Source organism: Penaeus monodon, chromosome 33 (genome assembly GCF_015228065.2).
Source record: "Penaeus monodon isolate SGIC_2016 chromosome 33, NSTDA_Pmon_1, whole genome shotgun sequence".
Taxonomy (NCBI): Eukaryota; Metazoa; Arthropoda; class Malacostraca; order Decapoda; family Penaeidae; genus Penaeus; species Penaeus monodon.
Window position 1 is genome coordinate 10,701,531 of NC_051418.1, and position 965 is coordinate 10,702,495.

Consider the following 965-nt stretch of genomic DNA (forward strand, 5'->3'; position numbering starts at 1 on the left):
TAGTAAGGCTTGAGGGGAGTGGACTGATCCCACTGATTGCAGTCCAATTGCTTGAGGTGCTCCCAAAACTTGAGACAGTGACATTGGTCTCTAGCTTTGCGACCTTAAACTGATCACCAAGAGAACCATAGTCCTTTGCTGGGCTCAGGAAGTTGTGTGTGCCTGTATTCTGGTAAATGAGAATATTTGTACTCATCTATCTGATATCTGTTTTTCTATAAAATTGGACCTTATGGCCAATTTAACAAGAAAAAAGTAACAGCCATAATTTCACTGTTAACGGCTTATCTCCCAGCCCTATAAACACAAACAAATGAGATAACATATTTATCACCAAGTTTATTACTCCTCATGCAAAGAAAATGAAACCACATCAAATAGATGTGTCACAGCTTACCAAGTTAATAGAGGGTATTGGTATGGGAAGACTACTGCCCTCTGCCTTTGGGCTATTTGTCTCAACAAAACTTTTTATATCTTTTTTCTCTTCTGTTTGTGTCTCCTCTTCCTGCTGGCATTTTTTTACTTCGGTCTCATCACTCGACTCTCTGGCAGGAGTGCTGGTATAGGGCATATTACATAATGCCTCTTCTGTCAGTGGCAAGTTCACATCAAAATCTTCTCCACTGGACTCTATGGTCTGACTGGCTGCCTAAGAGGATGTGTTATTTAACAAACATAAAAAATCTGCATCAAACTACAAGGTTACTTCCCCCCCCCCCCCCATAAGAGTAACAACATAAAATCTTGAAAAATCAGTCTACAATTCACTTTCAATTTCTCTACACATAAGCAAGACTCCTCTAGAAGGTAATGGTGGAATCTGAGAAACATTTCTGACTTTAAACTACAAATGAACTTACACCTCTAAAATGTTGCTGCCTAATAACAAATTTGAATTTGATGCCTTGATGATGTCCTAGAGGTATATCATCTCCTTTAGCCCATCCTAAACTCCTTTCCTG

At 39.3% G+C, this 965-nt stretch overlaps 1 protein-coding gene across 1 annotated transcript in view; it reads right to left on the reverse strand.

Moving 5' to 3' along the window:
* LOC119594008 overlaps positions 1-965 on the reverse strand; it is a gene marked incomplete in the record, with an annotated part of 54,209 nt that overhangs the window by 45,429 nt on the left and 7,815 nt on the right. The window contains 2 exon segments of the mRNA XM_037943036.1: positions 1-169; positions 398-652. Of these exon segments, the coding sequence (XP_037798964.1) occupies positions 1-169; positions 398-652 (424 nt within the window).